The sequence below is a fragment of the Asterias rubens genome, chromosome 14 (assembly GCF_902459465.1).
Source record: "Asterias rubens chromosome 14, eAstRub1.3, whole genome shotgun sequence".
Classification (NCBI taxonomy): domain Eukaryota; kingdom Metazoa; phylum Echinodermata; class Asteroidea; order Forcipulatida; family Asteriidae; genus Asterias; species Asterias rubens.
The window spans coordinates 3,336,153-3,355,574 of record NC_047075.1 but is presented as its reverse complement, the minus strand read 5'-3'; the positions used below and the strand labels follow the sequence as shown (position 1 = coordinate 3,355,574).

The 19,422-nt window shown below is 41.0% G+C and overlaps 2 protein-coding genes across 2 annotated transcripts in view; one reads left to right on the top strand and one right to left on the bottom strand.

The window, feature by feature from the left end:
- Positions 1-752: 752 nt before the first annotated feature.
- On the bottom strand, positions 753-5,797 carry LOC117299054 (zinc finger protein 652-B-like). The gene is made up of 4 exons (XM_033782458.1): positions 3,764-5,797; positions 2,548-2,760; positions 1,914-2,126; positions 753-1,405 (listed from the first exon to the last, which is right to left on the bottom strand). The coding sequence occupies exons 1-4, from the start codon at positions 5,630-5,632 to the stop codon at positions 1,352-1,354; spliced, it is 2,349 nt and encodes a 782-aa protein (XP_033638349.1). The 5' UTR covers positions 5,633-5,797; the 3' UTR covers positions 753-1,351.
- Positions 5,798-7,603: 1,806 nt separating this feature from the next.
- LOC117299261 (lipoxygenase homology domain-containing protein 1-like) overlaps positions 7,604-19,422 on the top strand; it is a 78,694-nt gene continuing 66,875 nt past the window's right edge. The window contains 5 exon segments of the mRNA XM_033782742.1: positions 7,604-7,771; positions 14,906-15,109; positions 16,672-16,824; positions 17,821-17,993; positions 18,368-18,496. Of these exon segments, the coding sequence (XP_033638633.1) occupies positions 14,992-15,109; positions 16,672-16,824; positions 17,821-17,993; positions 18,368-18,496 (573 nt within the window). The 5' untranslated portion in view covers positions 7,604-7,771; positions 14,906-14,991.

Here is a 19,422-nt window from a genome sequence, read left to right as displayed (position 1 = left end):
TCACAATTTGTATGCATTAAATATGTACAAATAAAATATCATTGAAAACTGAATTTTGTTTCAAATCCGATTTCTTTGTAACCAGGGAGGTTCTTCATGCTAAACAAAAAAATTAAACAAATCCAGTAAGCTCCGCCCACCTTAATTTATCATCCAATCACAACCAACGCTGCACATTCAAAAATCCGAACACTTTAACAACCCAACTAATAAACCACAAGGTAATCTAACCGAGTCAACATAACTGTAATTCATTTTTGAGGTGGTGAACAATGAATAAATATTCTTTGGTCAACCAATATTTACTTTTAAATCCCAAAACCAAACATCTGTTTTAGCTGACTACTTCGTGGAGGCTCCTTTGGCAGTTGGTATGGTGGGCAGGGCTTAATGGATTATTTTGTTGTGATATCATTAAAGGCAGTGGACACTATTGGTAATTGTCTAAGACTAGCCTTCACAGTTGGTGTATCTCAACATATGCATAAAATAACAAACCTGTGAAAAATTGAGCTCAATCGGTCATCAAAGTTGCGAGATAATAATGAAAGAATAAAACACCCTTGTCACACGAAGTTGTGTGCGTTTAGATGGTTGATTTCGAGACCTCAAGTTCTAAATCTGAGGTCTCGAAATCAAATTCGTGAAAAATTACCTCTTTCTCAAAACTATGGCACTTCAGAGGGAGCCGTTTCTCACATTGTTTTATACCATCAACCTCTCCCCATTACTCGTCACCAAGAAAGGTTTTATGCTAATAATTATTTTGAGTAATTACCAATAGTGTCCACTGCCTTTAATAAACAAATAACTAATTAATTTCATATTATTTGTGCATTGTCAATCGCTGACAGACTACGGAGATATTTCTGTAGTCGTACTTTTATTAAACCTTTAGAGACCACTCATTTCTGTATAATAATCACCATACGCCCAGACATTGCTAATCTTGTTGATTTTTGCCGCGCTTTTTTCAGAAAAAAAAGGCAGGAAAATTAATCGAAACAGAAGTGCATGGTTTTGTTTTAGAATTGTAAATTCTATATTAACATGGGAAACATTGGGAAATGTCAATCCGGTCCCATACCTTTTCTTTGTCCGTCGCGTTTGAGCAAAAGTTGTTCAAACATTGCGGCCGTTTGTCGCTGGTCTGGGCATTTTGGTTCAAGCCGCCAACAGTCAGTTTGGTCTCTAAATGGATAAATAACCAATCTAAGAACAGAGGACTAGTGAAAAAGCAGACTGGTCCTACTGGCTACTGGCAAGTCACTGCTGACAAAGGTAACAGCAAACCCTTCTGCACCAAGTTCTCCCCTTTTCAGGGCATTTAGGCTACTGTCTAGATGCCCGTTCATATGTTCTGCCACATCGTTTGGACTGGCTTTGCTGCACTGCCCGTCGGTATCTGCAAAAGAAAGAAGTCAAATTGTAATTACATGTATAAATAGAAAATAAGTTATGGCATAATGCACCATTGATTTCACAACGACTAGAATAAATATTGTCGTCTAGTTATTGAATCACAATTTCTTGATTTGTGCATTTCACAATCATAGACGTAATAAACCAATGTTTGTATGAGAGAGAATGGCTGTTGCTTGGCATTAAAAAACTCTGTGGGAGTTTGCTGGTTTTCCTTGATGGGAAGATCATCTAAACAAACAAACAAACAAAGGGTGCGTTCGTTCAGCTTCCCTCGGGTGAGCTCCTGACAAGAGCTAATCGAACGTTCGCACTGGCCCTCTCGTAGTGATGGCATGCACCTCAGGTCACCCCCAAGTGACGCCCCGTCAAAGCTATTCGAATGTACCGGGGCAAACCGGGGTCGACCCAGGGAAGCTAAACGAACGCACCCAAATACATCGATGGCCGTGGGCCATTTCGAGGCATTGACTATGTCACCACTATTATACCTGTGCATTGTATGACGAGTCTATTCCCCCGGACGCAGGGCCAGCAGCCGACGTGTTGCCTGCTGGCTGGACTATCTGTCTCTGTGTTACAGTCGGGGGCGGCTGGTAGTTGGACATAGTAGTGAACTGTTGCTCCTGTGCCAGGGTGGTCTGTATGGGTGTATGGTTTGACGTCTCGATGATGACCTGGCCTACCGTTTCAATGACGGCGTCCTGTGAAAAAAGAAATGATGATTTAATTCAAAGAAAATTCATATTGGTGTAGTCCAGAAAATACATGTATCAATCATGATACAACTTGGGAATGGTTCGTCCGGAAAGTTTGCATAGCAAAACATTTAGATTGAACTTGGTTTTGTGCACACAGAATGATAGTGTTGAGTAGCAAAATCATGCAAAACAAAACGTCTACAAACCGCCAGGGTATAGACCGTATTGAATAACCCCTTTGCTGCTATGAAAGTCGCCATCTTGTAGGGCAAACCGTATGCGCGTCTAAACGCGAACATCAAAGAAGCACGAAGCGTTCCTTCCCACAATGCAGTGCGTTTGCCGAATCGCGATAAACCTTATTAGACAAACTAACCGCTCTTCTCAGAGCCAACTCTCCTCCCAAGAAAAGATGTCCACCTACATGTATGTACAAGTTATCCTTATCGTGCGTCTGCATGTGGATGTTGAGGGCACTCCGGCGCTTTGCAGCGTACTGACAGTACTTGCATTTGAACGGCCTCTCTCCGGTGTGCTTTCGGATATGGATGTCAAGCCCCTTCTTGTCCACACAGGAGAAAGTACACATTGCACACTTGAAGGGGCGGATACTTGAATGCTTGGCCATCACATGTTTCTAAATCAATAGGGGATGGGGAATAAAAATAGATTTGAAGATATTAAATTAAGGGAATGTAACAGAATTGGTAAGAAACAAAAATCGTGAAGATCACAGATTTATATAAAACTTACACAGTCTAATGATGATGATAGTAGACAACCTCCCTTGAAATATTTCTGTCTGAAATTTCATATTTTATGAGAAATAAATAACTTAATTTCACGTTTGGATTTTATCGCTCAGTGAGCGTTTTATTCATTTTTGTTTTGGCATCGATGCAATGCAAAACTTGTAATCGTTTTTTTAACTGATCTCTCTTGGCCCAGATGGCTGATCTATCTCTACATACACATTTGTCAGTTTATGTATGGTGGATTACATAAAGTGCTTACAATGCCAGCAACTTGTTTGCAAAACCAATTCTGTAATGTTCCTTTTAAGGATTGGTATAGAAGGATAAAAACAAGTTAATTTTGCAACGGGGATAAAGAATGTAATTTGTTTTTAATACCCTTACAGATGTGTATTACTATTAGGCACTGTGTACATGTACTCTGTACTTTCCCCGAGTTCTGTGAAACAAAATCCACATGCAACTCACTTGGGTTGGATTCGAACCCACAACTTTTGGTAAGACACCTAGTGGTAAGACATCTGCTCTAAAGCATGGCAAAGGTCGTTGGTTCAAATCCCACCCAAATTCGAGCACTGGTGCATAAGCTTCCCAAGCTTCCCATTGACTACTTCAAGATTTTCCAAAGAATTGAAAGTGCCCTTTGCAAAATGAGATTCACTGCCTGGGGCAACCCTACTCCCTAAACTTCTTGCCACAGCCCCAAACCAATGCATACTCCACCACCACAGAAAACAAAATTGATAATAACATTAATAGTAGATTGCTAATTAGACCCAGTAACTGGGCGCTTTACTCTTTTTTTATGAAATTTTTGTCACTATCGCTAGTACGATCGATAATGACAAAAATTTCAAAAAAAGGAGTACAGCGCCCCATTGCTACCTTGAGGGTGCTTCCATCAGAACTTGCGTAGCTACAGATTTTACACTTGTACGGCTTTTCACCGGTGTGCTTGCGCATATGGACCACAAAATTGTCTTTCTTCTTTGTGCTGTACCCGCAGTGTTCGCAGACAAGTGGGTTGAGGGCATTCTTGTGCAGCGGAGATGAGAAGTGCTTGTTGAGGCGTTCCGCGCTCACAAACTTCTTTTCGCAGAGCTTACAGTAGAAGTTTGAGTCGTGCGTTGCTCTGTGGATCACCATGCGCGCTTCGTAGGAAGTATTATAATCGCAGTCGCTACACTGATAGAGTTGTTTGATGTTCATGTGTTTCTTGGATACGTGGTACTTGACACCCGCCCGCGTTGCGAGGGCCTCCCCGCAAATCTCACATAAGAACTCTCGTAAGCGTTTGTGTTTTTTGTGAATGTGGCGATCAAGGTCCGAGCGCAGTTTGTAGCGCGCCCCGCAGGTCGTACAGGAGAACTTCTTGTGTCCCCGATATGGGCGTTGACCGAAGGGCGAGGCGATGCCAAGGGATTCCCCGGTCGGGATGACGGCCTGGCTCCGACGACTCTTCCTGAATTGAATCGCGGTGGGAGGGTCGTCCCCTCGGCCGTGATGGAGGACGGTGATTGTGGTTGCTTTCGGGTTTGACTTTGACGCGGTGTTGGCAATCTCCTGAATGTCTATGTTTGACATCTGTGACAAACCGAGACCGATTTGCACTGGGGTTGGTTTCGCAACCTCCTCCTCCATCAGCCCATCGTTATCATCATCATCATCATCATCATCATCACCATGGTTACTATCAACATCATCATCAACGTCCCCATTGCTTTCCCCTCCACTGTCCCTTTTTTCATCAATTTTGAGGGTCTGGGCTAACTCTTCTTCGTCAACCGTTGTCAACCTTCCCTGCGATTGGCTCGTTTCCACTTTGAGGGTTGCCATGAGATCCTCACCAAGTACTTCAGTGCTCACAGATTCCGGATTCGCAGCGTTGCTGTGTAGATTTTGTTTTCCAGTTTCTGCACTGCGTGTTGTAGTCAATTGGACGGGAATTACAAGATCCGCTGCTGAAATCTCCCCCTCCCCCTTGTTACCTATTCCCATTAGTAACTCCAAAGCATTAACGGCCGATGCAGCGGCAATAGGGTGAGACTTGTTCAAATTGTCACTCTCCACCGTTGCGCTACTGTTGATTGGGGGCGACTGCTTTGCTTGATGGGTTGGAATGGTAACAATCTGCCCATCTGACCTGCTACTTGTAATCAATTGCGGGATCACAGGCGTATCGACACTCGTTTGCATATTTATCGACATGGAAGATGTTGCTTGTGTTTCGTTTACATGAACGACTGTATTTTCTCCACTACTTTGTGTACCTCTTCCAAAATTATTAGGAGTTGGGGTTGGCCTTGTTGTAGTCGTAGTAGATGTTGAATCCACATGATTGCTGTCGAAATGTTTCTCCAACATGTGAGATGAAATGACCGACTTTGCCGCAGTGTGAAACCGGCAGAGTTTACAGCGATAAACCTCCACCAGAAATACATCAATGTGATCGCTGTATGTCTCAAAAAGCTTCGACTGCTGTGTTGATGGTGGCTGAGTCTTCATTGTCATGTACTTCAGCGTTTGGATGGGTACAATTGTTGACACGTTGACGGCGGACGGCCGAGCACCGGCCGTGTTCTGAGCAGCGGACAACACTCCGATCGGCATGGGGAGAACTTGAGCTGGCGACGGTAGACCGGCCTGCTGCGGCGCCCGGTGGTGCTCGCACGTCGCGTGCTGTAGATTTATACCGGGTGCGGTTGCACTATCGTCAGCAATATCACTGTCCAACTTGACCTGCCCTGTCGCCATCCTGCTAGAGTTTCCCTACAAATCGTCCCCGATTTTTCAGCGAATTCACAGCAATTCCAAATTTACCGCGATTCGGTGTTTATCTTCTCAAAAACGTGAGTGTGTGTTGTTTTGAGGATTTTCAAGCAACATAAGGGGTCTTGGCTCGGATCTTGCAAAATTCAACATGGCTGCGGAGTTTCCGCGCGCGCACCAAATTATAAAATTTGCATAATTTATTCAAAATTAACACAGATTGTGATCGATAAAGTGTTTGTCTTTAACTTTCGAACTGTTTAATTATTGCAGAGTGCTAGCTCTCTTTTAGTTGCGATAACGTAACCCTCCTCCCGACGGCCGCCAGGAGAGCAAGGATTATGTAAATACTCAGATAGTCACAAAAGAACCAGGAACAAAACAATAAATTATTAGTGTTATTATTTATTCAACCAATTTAATTATGCATACTTCCAGATGGGCTTGATGGAGAAAAAAAAGCAAATCATTTCTTTAAATTTTATTATAAGCATTTTTCTTTGATGACAAAACAAATTACTTCAATATACATCATTGAACGATCTAAGGTATCAGTCATCATCAAAACAAATCAATGCTAAAAAAATTAATTAACTAATTATTTTGAAAGCATAGTAGCCTGCGGCTGTTTACTGCGCCAATCCTTCAGTCAAGCTATGGCAAGCCACTTGGGCAAACATTAAACCAAAAGTTTGTTATTACTATTTCACTAACTCATCGTACATGTACATAATAATTTTATGTGCCTTGTGTTATTCTATAATCTAATTTTTTTTAAGTTTTGTCTTAAATAAATAATTAAATTAATTATGAATATAAGTATTTCGGTGCTGACTGATTTTGTTTATACATAATACTTTAATTATAATAATTATGTATTTTGACAAATCTTCTCATAACTACTTTTTTGTCATACTCAAGCGTGTAAAAGTCTTGTATTGTTCTCTTTCCAGCTAGTTAACAATGAAGTGTACAATAAATGGTTCATTCCTTCATATTTCAAATTATTTGAGGTTGAACAAAAATGAAATTTCACTATAAACTTAAGAGTAGACTTGATTTCAAGTCTGAGATTGCGGTTATTTCTCTGCATCAGCCACAAAAAAACGCCCCCGCATATATAGCTATCACGCACCCCTAGGCTAATGACGGAGATTAATCTACAAGATGGCTATCAGGTAGACTAAGAGCCACGACCACAGACTCCTTGGAACCAAGTCTAACTTAAGAGTTGTCCTTACCATTTTCCACAGTTATCCTTATTTTCAGCTAGATGGTGCATGGAGGTATAGTGGTTCAGCTAACTGGCCACCAAACCACTTCAAAAACCAACCTTCTTTAGAAGGACACTCATTGTTGGGTGAAGGGGCGGGGGTGGGGCACTGCGGGCTGCCCCTGTCATTGCTTTCTGTAAGCTCTTTGCCCCCCCCCCACCACACCCCTCTCTCCACTTTATCACGTATTAATCCACTTCTGCTTATTGTGGCACCAAGAGAGACCCCGGCCCCCCTTAGAAGTCACATGGGCAGTGTTTTATGGTGAATGTATACCTTAATCATGCTGCCCCCATCTTGGTCATGTTCCTCGTACCGAATAACAATAATGCAAGCTAGTAATCATCTTACAATTAGGAACCAGACTGTTTTGTTCTTCCAGCCTCGGTTTGGTAACATTGATATCATTGGGAGAAATTCAAGATGGCTGCACCGTGATGAAGGTTTATAATGAACATACTGGTAATTTGTGTTTACTGCTAATTACCAGTTAAAAACAAAAATTCAAACAAAACCGATACTTGTTTGGAACGTGATTTGTTGCCATATCGGTTGTTCATACCCAACAGCCACAAACGAATTGAACTGATCATGCGCACTCTCTTGGCAACGATGCAAAACAACGTCTGCTCGTGAAAAAAAGTCACTGCATTTTTAACGCACAACAACAAACAGTGGACATTCTTCTTGCATATAAAGTTACGTTCACAAAATATCGCCTTGCAAAACATTCGACACGTGGATTTAAGAGAACGGTTTTGGACTTCGCATTCAGGTAGTGCACTATTGGATATTTATTTGACGAGCTACAGAAGTCTTTGAAACTCTTGCATTTGTTGGTCCGAGTTTGGTAAGCGAATATTTTCGGGTCTTCTTTACCAAAATACAACACAATTTCTGCACACATTGCTCTTTGCTGTATGTACTGCTGTACGTAGATAGTCAGTGCGTGTGTTGTACGCTAGCACATGACATTGCCTGTCGGTTGCATGGGGTTGCAAGTCTTGCATGACACACGTAATTTCAATGGGTGTTGCAATTATTGCGTTTTGAGTGAGTGCAGTGGTTGGATTTGCTCAATATTATTCTTTGCATTGTTTCACCATGGAGGTAGAATTGGTTTCACATGCAAATTACAGGTCTTTATAGTTAATTATGAAAAATGTTTAAATGTTAAAATAAGTGATATTTTGTTTAGAATAGCTAATTGAATAGGCCCTAGGGCCTAAGCCTAGTCGGATTTTTTTATTTATTAATATTATAAATCAATCAAATCTGTTGGTTGAATCATGGAGGTAGAATTTAGACCTCCATGGTTGAATGATTTAATGAATTTAGATTAATCATTCATTAAGTTTAAATAACAACATTGTCATTTGGATATCACCATTTAATTACTGGAGATTCTTTCATCATGTCTTATACAAATATTCATTCATTTCTGGCACGTCATGATTTTACTTTAAAGACACTGGAAACTATTGGTTATCATTGTCAAAGACCAGTCTTCTCACTTGGTGTATCTCAACAATGCATAAAATAACAAAACTGTGACAATTTGAGCTCAATTGGTCATCGAAGTTGCGAGATAATAATAATGAAAGAATAAATACCATCGTCACACGAAGTTGTGTGCTTTCAGATCCTTGATTTTGAGGCCTCAGAATTAGATGAGGTCCCCAAAACAAGTATCTGAAGAAAGCACACAACTTCGTGTGACCAGGGTGTTTTTTCTTCCAGTATTTTACAACTACGACGACCAATTGAGTTCAAATTTTCACTGGTTTGTTATTTTGTGTATGTTGAGATACACTCAAGTGAGAAGACTGCATCGGTCTTTGAAAACTCCCAAATAAGTTGTCCAGGGGTGGACTCATCTTATCTCTCTTAACTTAGGACTAGCCATACGTTTTTAATATATCCTACCTAACTCTTTGTGAAATCGACCCCAGTGCCTTTAAATCTAAAATGCAACATCAACAGTTTGGTTGCAAGATGCATGAAAGGAGTCACCCCTGCTGGCAAGGCTAAAGATAACATTGCACTGTTTCACACTCAGACATCAATTTCCAATTAAGCCATCAGTCTCCCCCCCCCCCCCCCCCCCCATCAGTATAAAAGCATGAGCGCATCTTCCCCGTTCTTTTTTATTTCCTTTCCATCAAGCCAGAACTTGATTTATAGGGGACAGTAAAAGGCCTTTTAGAAGTGGAAAGAAACTCACAATTCCTGCAACTGAATCATTAATTTTTAATCAGTAACCTTTTCCCAAAGAAAGGAAAGGAAATTGGTAAAAGTCCTATCAATCTGGCTTTTTCATTAGAGTTGTCTGGGATGTATAAAAAGGCTGCTCCTGCAGTGTATGCCTTTTTTGACATTAGCCATATTCCCAAGAAATATAAAATCTAAAAATAAACTAAAAAAAACTCTAGGGTTTACTCAGACAGGTTCTACTACTGTACAGTCGGGCACTTCGTACTTTTGACACTTCGTACCCTGGACACTTCATACCTTCGGGACACTTCGTACCGTAACCTTCATTAAAATGTGTATTCCTCACTTATTTAATGTTCCTTGAGATGAAGGTTAATAATACTTTATGAAATTGTAATTTTTGTTTGAAATGTGAATGTCATTTTTTAATGTGAAATTTATAATTTGTATTAAGTTAAAAACCCCAAAGGACAACATCTTTATTATTTACAAATATGTTAAAGTCAAACAATCACGCAATCGTCAAAATGGCTCCTTGGTCCCAACCCAACAAAATAGTAATAATTGGTTTGATTTGCTTTTATTTCATAATCATCCGATCACAAAGCACAAAACAATTAGTACAAAGGTAGGAAGTGTCTTGTAAGAAGGTACGAAGTGTCCAGGGTACGAAGTGGCAAAGGTACGAAGTGTCCAGGGTACGAAGTGGCAAAGGTACGAAGTGGCAAAGGTACGAAGTGTCCAGGGTACGAAGTGGCAAAGGTACGAAGTGTCCAGGGTACGAAGTGGCAAAGGTACGAAGTGTCCAGGGTACGAAGTGGCAAAGGTACGAAGTGTCCAGGGTACGAAGTGTCCAGGGTACGAATTGGCAAAGGTACATGTACGAAGTGTCCAGGGTACGAAGTGGCAAAGGTACGAAGTGTCCAGGGTACGAAGTGGCAAAGGTACGAAGCGTCCAGGGTACGAAGTGGCAAAGGTGCAAAGTGGCAAAGGTGCGAAGTGCCCAGGGTACGAAGTGGCAAAGGTACGAAGTGTCCAGGGTACGAAGTGGCAAAGGTCTGAAGTGTCCTGACACCGTACATGTACATGTAGATCATGTACTGATACGAAATACTGTATAGGATCTCCCCAGGACAATGTACTTTGGAGAAACAGTGAAAAGAAAAATACTTGCGTTGAGTATTAATGATAATAACATAACATTTATAAGGCGCACAGTATCTGAAATGGTACCATTCAAAGGCGCCGGAAGCTAGCAAGTTGACAAATTGAACAGATGAGTTTTGACATGTTTGAGGTTGTGTGATTTTAGGCCTGTTATAATGTAGCTCATTGTTGTCCTCGATTCTGCAGAAAATTCCCTAAAACAATCCCATATTTCCATGTTCTGGTGAACAAATTTGAAAAACTCCCTCATTATGGAAACCTCTTCACTATTATTTTAAATATATAATATTATACATGTGCAACTGTAATATGATAACAATAATAATGAATGAACATTTATAAAGCGCCTTATGCAACACCTCAAAGCGCTGTCTGGCTGTACTAAAAAATCAGCTACAATGTACATATTAAAATACAAAGAGAAAACACCCATAAAATCTTACAATTTATAAGCAGATTTTAGCAAAATACATACTAATAACAATATAGGAATTTAAAAAGAGAGTGAGACGATATAAAAAAGCCTCATTCGCTTCTTTTAAAATATATTATCCGGTAAGAAATAAAATACACGACATTGTCCTTGATCGAATTATCTTCCTGGAAATTTATTATTCAATCTGTGCCAACATTAATAGCCAAGGTTGTAACGATGCTTCATTTTTTTTTAATGCAGAAGCGTTTGATTTGTCATACAAGCACTCCGGTTATCTCATTTTAATCACAACAGAATTAGGTTAACCTATTCATTCGTCAGAACTGTCAGGTTTTCTTCCTTTTTTTGTAGGGGGGGGATTTTGCTGATGTTTAATTTTCCACATTGTATTGCTTTTTTCAGAAAATAAGGTGTTTGATGATTACAGAGGCAAATGACAAAAATTAGTTTTGAAAGGCGTACAGTATCCATAGATAAAATAAAGAAGGGCTTTAAAGACACTGGACACTATTGGTAATTGTCAAAGACCAGTCTTCACACTTGGTGTATCTCAACATACATGTATGCATAAAATAACAAACCTGTGAAAATTTGAGCTCAATCGGTTGTCAAAGTTGCGAGATAATAATGAATGAAAAAAACACCCTTGTCACACGAAGTTGTGTGCGTTCAGATGCTTGATTTAGAGACCTCAAGTTCTAAATCTGAGGTCTCAAAATCAAATTCGTAGAAAATTACTTCTTTCTTGAAAACTACTCCACTTCAGAGGGAGCCATTTCTCACAATGTTTTATACCACCAACCTCTCCCCATTACTCGTCACCGAGAAAGGTTTTATGCTAATAACTATTTTGAGTAATTACCAATAGTGTCTGTCCACTGCCTTTAAAATCACACTTTACCTAGTTGTAACTGCATGCCCAAGGCAAGTGCCTGCATTGAGCGTCGCGCCAATAAACTGACGATCTGACAAGTCCAGCGGTGTGGTGCTTTTCAAATTGAATAATATTCTTTAACTCTGTACTTATTTTTATAATATTTTTATTTATATGTACTGTACATGTGCAAATGCTGATTTTTAAAGTCAAATAAATATTATCCAATTTAGTTGTTTATATCGATCTTTAACCCTTAAGAAAAATCTTCTCCGAGTCCTTATTAAAAAAAGAGTATCTTCTAATGTTACTGTGCCTAGTTCCTTTTTTCCTTTTTGCTTCTGGTTTTGTAAAAGAAATCTGGTCTTCATGTACATTAGTACAAATTTTGATTGACATGATTATGTAATGTACATTCATACATGTAAATACCAAAGACAGTTTATCCATTCTGATTATTTGAGAGGGCATCACGTGGGGGTGTATGAACGGATGATATAACACCAGTAAAAAGTGTTGAAACATGGGCGTGACACGCGAGCTTTCACCTGTGCTTGCGTATAAGACAGTTTCTTCATTCCTATTGGTCAAGAGCAACAGCTGGAACAGTTGTGCCACATCACACGATACGCGCACAGCAATCTCCTTATAAGGAGTTGTTTACCCGAGGGCCTTACCATTTCATAGCTGGAGGGGTGTTGTGTTAAAGAAATCATTGAACAATTATAATTTTTGCATTTATTTTACTTTTTGACCAAAAAGTGTTGATGTTTTTTGACCGAAAAGGTATTTATGAATGGGAATCAAACTGTGTTGAATCGGTTTTCAACTAGTGGTTTAAACCCGCCGAGGCTTGGTTCTTGATAATTTACCTCGACTTCGTCTCGGTAAAATTATCAAGAACCAGGCCTCGGCGTGTTTAAACCCCTAGTTGAAACCTCTTCACCACACATTGATTCCCTTATTGTACATGTAAGCCGTACGGTCTTGTGGATTTCTCCCCAAACTCATGATCAAGCCCTGTGAAGAGTTGAGGCCCCTGCATAAAAAGAAATCTTAGAAATATGGGGAATTTAATCCAGGAATAACTGTCGTTATTATGCAATGTTTGCTGTTGAAAAGGATCATAGAACTCAAACTGCCCAATAATTATTTATTTAATCTACATTGCATGTTTATTCATCAGTTTGCAGTAACACCATACATTTGTTAATCTTCTTTGCTTTGTAGATTTGTTCTTTGAGAACTTGTCTTGCTATTAACTCTACTGCTGCGGCGTCGATTCCTGGAATTCAGGAGACTTCTTTTAAAAGCAGGCCAAGAATTTCATCTTTGAGAGGGCAAAGTCATTTTCATTTTGCAAAGGGCACTTCCATTGGGCACCAAGGCCAAGACAAGGGCAACCGAGGCCACGGTCTCTGTGACTTCAAAATTTAATCCCAGGCATGGAAAGGACTTGTGATCAATACAAAATGAAATGCACTTCTGATACCATCTTTGTTGGAAGGGCAATGTGTACGTGTGGGCAGTTTTTCCTAAATAAAGGGCACCTCTATGATGGAAATCTGAATCAGTACAGTGTACTACTTGAGCATTTGAAGGGGCACAAGGGGCATGCATGGAGACAATTGCCCCCGTTGCCTTCAGTGAAATAAAACAGCCATGATAGCAGGCCTGTATACAAGATCTTTAATTGAGGAGACACTTTCTCTGTAAATTTCTGTGTTGTTCACATTATGCTGTCTTGGCAACAAAGAATGCATCCACACACACATCTAAAAATAACTATCACTCTCTAAGTTATGCATGAGAATAAAATTACCACTGGTAATGTGTGTGGTTTGCTCCTCATAGCACCAAGCCAATTCCCTTGACCTACTAGTTTCATTCATACAGTACTTGACGTTGGATGTGGTCAGTGCATATAATTTCCCCGCACTTGATAGGCCTACTGCCGAGCCTTTGTGTCTTCTCTCAGCTCAGCCTTGAGGGCGAGTATGCAAGCCGTGTCATCGCGGCGATCGATTTGTTTGCTTGTTGCTACGGCAACGCTCCTTGTCCAGCCTACAATGACGATAAGCTATCTAGTAGTAGTAGTATGTAAATTCTCATTAAAGTGCGAATTGTAAATTGGCGAAACGAACGTGCGGTGCCGCAGGAACAGCCCCGAGCAGTGATGCCGCGATTATGAAAAGGCCGTTTCATTAAGTTAATGCCCAGTTTATGTGAAGTGAAGTGTGCGCTATTGTTAGGAGTGTCACCCCCTGGTGATTAATGATGGGGTTTGTTGATTTGTTAAAAAGTCATAAAGCCTTGAGCTTAAGGGGTCAAATAGAAATTATTTCAAGCATGGAAGGCTCAATAAAATGGAAATCGAGCGAAATGAAAGGATTCAGCCTCGTGGAACGGGAAAAGGTCATTGAATCAGAGATGCATGTGGACAGTTAAAGCATGGAGGTAGAAATAGAAGTGTTTGTTGTATAACGTGTATAACGCACGTAAAAGAACCCCGTGCACTCATCGAAAAGGGGTTCGCCCTGGTGGTCCTGATTTAATTGGCTGCATTATATTGCACCACATGTCCAGAACTTTGTAAACTATTTAACACATGTTGCTAAGGATTTAGGTGTCATAATTCAAACATTATAACGTCATAACCCAAGTTTTTGCCGAGACCAAGGCTGGGAAAAACTATGGGAAGCCATAAAAGAAAAACAAAAACAGATGTAGGCCTACATGTACATATTTGTTTGTAACAATGTTACACTTGATTCAAATATAGTGTTGAAGTTGTTGGAAACAATTAAGCAAACAATAATGGGACGTATTAGATCTACAATTGGAACATCTGGTAATTGAGTGTTACTCAAAACTCGGTTTGTGAATAATTGTGAATTTGGACATCAAGCTTTTACAGACAAACAAGCCTCAAACATCTACTGTACACTGAACACATACTGTATGGCACCCACAGCAAAGTTTGCAACTTTTGTAAATTTAACAATATTGATGAAACTGCCCCCCCCCCCCCCCCCCCAAAAAAAGTATTTGGTCTTGGATGTCTTGATTCCCACGACGATAGTCTCTGAGGGAGAGAATAAATTCCAAATTTGGACGTAGTATGGTGTGAAGGGCTCAGCACAGGTTCTGGTCCTGCTCTAACCAAATTTGTCTTTTTCAAAACTAAAATTAGTTAAAAGGTTACCCTGTCAGTTTCTCCTTTTGTTTCATACTTGATCAGAACTTGATACAGTAGGCCCTACTAACAATACTCTTTTCTTTGTACTTTTTAGCCCCCCAGATATGAAATGGGCGCAGTGATTGACGACAGCGCCCCCTTCGTGACCTCAGGGTAAAAAGAAAGCGACCCGCAATTGCGATGATGAACTCAGTTGCAGTATGGGATACCTTCTCCAGTGGGACCTCAGGAGCGAGGCCCATGCGGAGCATGGACCCGAGACCGCCGTATGCAGTGGACAGGCCTAGACCACAGTCAGGTAAGACTCGACAAGAACAAAACTTGGGTTTTGAGTCCATTGCATATTGGGCTGAATATCTCAGACTGTAGAGCGCTGGCACAATAGCGGTAGAACCAATTCTGACAAACACAGTGACGAAATAGGGAGGCGCCAATATTGATACGGTAAAGCCCTATTGAAAAATGGCTTTACATATCATGTACCTAGTTGTAAACACTTGAATATTATGGTTTCAACTCTTGAAACTGTGAAATGGCTCCAGTTGTCTGGAGCTTGCCGAACACACTGCCATCTGTCAACATTCTTCAAAACCTTTTTAATGAATTGACTGATCCATTAAGCTTCACCCTCTTATTGCATTGACCAATCACATCATCAGGTTCAAATATCAGAAACAATGGAGTCACACTTATGAACAGGGTTGTCTTTTTAAAGGCAAAGTATACCTTTGTTTTTTAAACCGTTCAGTTGTTTTGATCCAACGTATAACATAAACCATCAAATTAACTTTGAAACTTCATTTCAAAAGGTTGTAGCGTTTTTGAGTTATTGCTGAAAATCTGGAGTAGTAATGTCCACACAGGAAAAATAATCCCCAGTTTACACAATCTGAATAACAGTTCATGCGGAAACCCTGTCTCTTAAAGCACAATCCTTTGAAGGGAATTTTTGTCAAAATGTTATGATTATCAACAGCTGTGACATAAGCTTGGGCGATATCACGATATTATCGAATATCGCGATATTAATTTGGACACGATTTCGATATCGGATGGATTTGGTTTTAATCGAAATATCGATGTATCGCGATATATCGCGATGTATCGATATATCGATTAAATATCGCGATGTATTTGCTAGCTGAGACATCTTGCACCCCATAGGTTTGGAGTAAAACCAGAAGAATAGGTCATTAGAACACCTCTCTTATGCTAGGACTGTCTCTTCTACAACTTTCACTTGGAGTTTTAAGACTGATGATGTCAAATTTCATTGATCGCGATTATATCGAATATCGCGATATATTGTCAGCGATATATCGTGAATAAAATAAATCGATATCGCCCAAGCTTACTGTGACAGTGCGAAATTACCAAAAGTACCCCTTGAAGCCAAATTCCACGGTTGCTCACATTAAACTGAATGATTGATACACGGGGTACAATTTCTTAAATGATTTTCCTCTTCAAAATTTAATTGCCATCTGTTCATATCAATAACCAGTCAAACAGACACCAGATCTCATTTATTTGAGGCCAAAGCAAAATAAGTAAAAAAACTGTAAAATTAGTCTACTATGCGTTTAATGCACACATGATATTTTTTCCAACTTTAATGTTTGTAATTTTCAAGGGGGAAAAATGCTGTGCCCCTTCAAGAAAAAAGTTCAAGGCCTACGATTCGTCGACTAAAATGCGCATGAGACTATAACTTAATACTGATTGACTCTCAAAATGGCCCAACTAATAGTTGTGAGGATGACAATAGGTGAAGTTGGTCAATTAAAAAAATGAGTACAGACACAAAATTCACTTTTTGTCTAATTATTTGAAACTTTTCATACAACTCTCTACTTGCAGCACCGATGCGTAAGCCCACTTCCCCCGGTAAGGCGCTGTGGCGAGACTCCAGAGCAGACACAAGCCCCCATGTGCAGCATCGGTTTGCCACATCGCTCAGAAGCAGCAGTGCAAACCGAGACAGCTACGTCAGTAAACGGGCCCCATATGCTGGTGAGTGGCTTTTAAACAAAACCCGAGCAGATGTTCAAATTTTAAAAATATCCCCTCCCAAATTCTAAAAATGAAGCTCCTCCCTCGACTGGCATGGGACAACTTATTTTGTATATTTTTATTTTGAAACTGTTGACATAAATTTGTCTCCACATTTTGAGGTTGAACAAAGAAACATTTACCAGAGCAGGAGTTGAACCTGCCGGCTCCTTATTAGGTTGACAGCGCTTTGTAAGCTCTATGCTGGCCGTCTCCCTATTTGTTTCAATATCTTGGTTCAGTGGTTCCACTTCGTCAACAACAACGAGGTCACCCAAAGAACATGTCCGCCCCCCATCAACCAACTAATTCAACGCCGCCACTCTGCATTCTTCGGTCATGTCGCTCGCCTAGCTGACAACATCCCAGCTGAAAAAGCTCTAAGCATCGCTATCATCTCCAGGGGAGGCCTAGCACCAGCTCCTGGCTGGAAGAGACCTAGAGGCCGCCGTCGATCATCCTAGGCCCAACAACTTGGCCGGCCTAGCGAAATCGTCCACATGTGGCGTGAGGCTAGAGGCATGGACACAGGAGATCGGCGCGACGGACCCTTGCTGTCTATGCGGTTGATTGAATGATTGGTTCAGGGGTACCAGTTAGAAGCCATACATATACAACCTGTGGCTGCATTATTAGAACTTAGTCGGTAAAGCCCCAACATATTACAGGTTGAGCGGCAAAATATTGACAAAATTGGGAGTCTTCTAATATTGGGTTGGATAGCTTAGTTGGTAGAGCACTGGCACATTAATCCAGAGACCACAGGTTGAAGTCCCGCTTTAGTAAATTTGTCTTCATTTAACCCCAAATTATTTAAAAATTTATCCAGTCAGTTTCCCTTGTGGTTTACTACTTGAACTCTGTTTTCCATGGACACTGCCCCACAACCCTATGCAGAAGCAAATCCAAAAGATATCTGATGTGTTGATTTCCGTCCCTCTTTCTCTTTCTCTCTAGCCAAACGGCTCCACGCCCTCAATGTAGAAAGACAAATGATGACTGGCACGTACCCCCGCGTGGAGAATGGAAAGACGTTAGCGTACCCAGAGTACGATCCATTCGGGGATCCGCATCTGACGGATTATTACGCGAGGAAGTTTGGCGTTGGCATACCGAAACCACCGTCTGGGGTAAGTTTTTGAAGTTCAAAAGTTTTGTAGTGTTTAGAAACACTGGGTGAGTTCGATTAGCTTCCCTGGGTCGACCGTGGGTGCTCACTTGGGTGAGCCCCTGACAAGAGCTAATCGAACAATCACACTCGCCCTCTCGTGGTGACGTCATGCACCTCGGGTCACCCCCAAGTGACCCACTCCACAAGCAGGGCACTGGGGGCTGACTCGGGTGAGCCCCTGGAAGGCTGTCAAAGCTATTCGAATGCACCTGGGGCAGACCGGGGTCGACCCAGGGAAGCTAAACGAACGCTTCCAACAAGTGAAATAAAAAAGACTCCATCCCCTTAAAAAGATGTTTCTTGGCTGACATTTCTGTATTTATTTTATCTCAGGCGAAGAGGAGGCCGGCTAGCGCAAATGGCAGGACCAGCACCAGCCGTACTGGTACCCGGTTCTCAGAAGTTATGTACAGGGTAACAGTCAAGACGGGGGACAAGAAGAACTGCGGGACCAGTGCTAATGTAAGTGGTGTTGTACTAAGACTGACTTCAACTAGTGGGCTCCAATAGACCAATAGACCCTTCCTATGAAATATGCTAATGGGAGACTTTCCAACGCTAGGTGGCAGCAGACATACCGGGTAAATTTCCATTGTTTACGTAGTTCTGAACATGCGCATAATTCTGAGAACAATGGATTTACCCGGTAAGTCTGCTGCCCTCTATCGTCCCAGAAAGTCTCCCATTACATTTATGTATGCGTACAGACCCTACTGGTTGGCAAATGCCATAGAGTTGTGCACTAAGCAGACGCGCAATCGCGTCTGCGTCACGCTGCCATTAGCCGTGTACAAAACAGCGCAATATTCCCTCATTTTGCCAACCAAAATGTTAGTGCAAGTAAACGTTAATGCATCGGGGTAAAGAATATAAATTGGTTTAGATTATTACTTCTGTTTAGATCATTGTGGTACCCGCTGCTAAAATGTTAGTGCACATGCGCTATGGGAAGGGTCTACTAAGAATGCGATAGTGAAGTTAAGAACGAGAAGTCCCCTCGATCCACTAAGCGGAAGTAGTAGTCTCGGCCGATTTCCTACCATCCTCCCAGGAATTGATTAATACGCAGGCAGCTCTTTTCAGAACTGAGAAGTCTCCCGATTCCCGAAAATCTACTTTGCGGCAGTAGAATACCTCAAGATAAGTTCTCAACGGAACATAACCTACCCAGTGCTCTAGAATTGCAAGGGTCGTGGGTTTGAATCCCACCCGAGTAACATGCCTGTGATATTTTTCACAGGACTCGGGAAAGAACTGAGTATACAGTGCTAACACACCTCGGTGTATGGGTTAAAAAAAAAAAAAATTAATAATCTACCCAGCAAGAAAGTATACACATGGTGTTACTGTTGTGATATGGGAATACTTTATCCTGCCCATGTATATTG